The sequence below is a fragment of the Perkinsus marinus genome, assembly GCF_000006405.1.
Source record: "Perkinsus marinus ATCC 50983 genomic scaffold scf_1104296969860, whole genome shotgun sequence".
NCBI lineage: Eukaryota > Perkinsozoa > Perkinsida > Perkinsidae > Perkinsus > Perkinsus marinus.
In genome coordinates, this window is record NW_003202637.1 from 1 (window position 1) to 1,042 (window position 1,042).

The 1,042-nt window shown below is 45.2% G+C and overlaps 2 protein-coding genes across 2 annotated transcripts; both read left to right on the forward strand.

Annotated features, from left to right (window-relative positions):
• Positions 1–63: 63 nt before the first annotated feature.
• On the forward strand, positions 64–371 carry Pmar_PMAR025439 (conserved hypothetical protein; the record flags this gene model as incomplete). Its single annotated transcript, XM_002767796.1, has 1 exon — positions 64–371. A coding segment is annotated over one exon (308 nt), but the record flags the coding sequence as incomplete, so codon positions are not given.
• Positions 372–426: 55 nt separating this feature from the next.
• On the forward strand, positions 427–614 carry Pmar_PMAR025440 (hypothetical protein; the record flags this gene model as incomplete). The annotated part of the gene is made up of 1 exon (XM_002767797.1): positions 427–614. A coding segment is annotated over one exon (188 nt), but the record flags the coding sequence as incomplete, so codon positions are not given.
• Positions 615–1,042: the final 428 nt, after the last annotated feature.

The window sequence follows — 1,042 nt, forward strand, 5'->3', positions numbered from 1 at the left end:
AGGGTTATCGAGGAATATCGCTTTTATCGTATTTGGAAAGAATCATATCGGCAATTGTATTAGATAGGATCAAGGAAGCTGCTGAGAAACGATTAATGAAATATCAGTTCGGTTTCACGTCTGGTAAGAGCTGTAGAGATCCCGTCCGTCTACTGTGGAAGAAATGGGAGAGTACAAACCAGATCGCATCAGTCTTCGTGGACTTCCAGGAAGCCTTTGATTCTTTGTCATGGGAAGCTTCGTGGAAAGTCTTGAAGTCGGCTGGAATGCCAGTTTTCCTGGTGAATATAGTAAAAAGGATTTATGCGGATGCTAGAGTTGCTATAAGGGTGTCACAAAATGGTAAGGTCTCTGATGTTTTCAGCCAGAGAGTAGGGGTTCGTCAGGGTTCTTGCTTGTCTCCTGTGATATTCATATTGGTATTAGATCATTGTTTGAAAGCGGCACTGAAAGCGTGCCAGGAAAGAGGTTTGGTTGTGGAATGGCTCGGTTATGCTGATGATTTGTATATTGCCGGGGAATCCGCAAGAGACGTGGAGATATTTCTGCAGGAACTGCAAGCAGCTGCCTATTATGTCGGACTCTTGATAAATGCTGGGAAGAAAGTGGCTATGGTGAAAGGTACGGATAGTAGCAAAATTGTTCTGATTGAGAGGCGTGAGGAAAGAGTGGGGGTGAAATGGGATGACGGTACGTATGAACTTCATACTATGAAGGATGGCTTAGGCCTCTAGAGGATGGGAATGTGAATGCCTCGTTCCAGCCCACGCATGAAATTATTTATGATGACGGTAGCACTGTAAAGTATATTGTCAAGAAGGCGGGGTGGATAGTGGATGAGGACGGGGATAAGTTGAGGATGATGAAACTTGGTTTCGACCGAGCAACGGACTCAACAGAGAAGTGGGTGTGTCCTTCCTGTGGGAGTACCTTTCATTGTGAAAGAGCCCTCAAAACGCATGTTAGATTAGGTCAGTGTGCTAGTTATACAGATCTCACTACCGAGAGGCAAAGAGCCTTGAGGAAGAGTAGAATGGTCGGG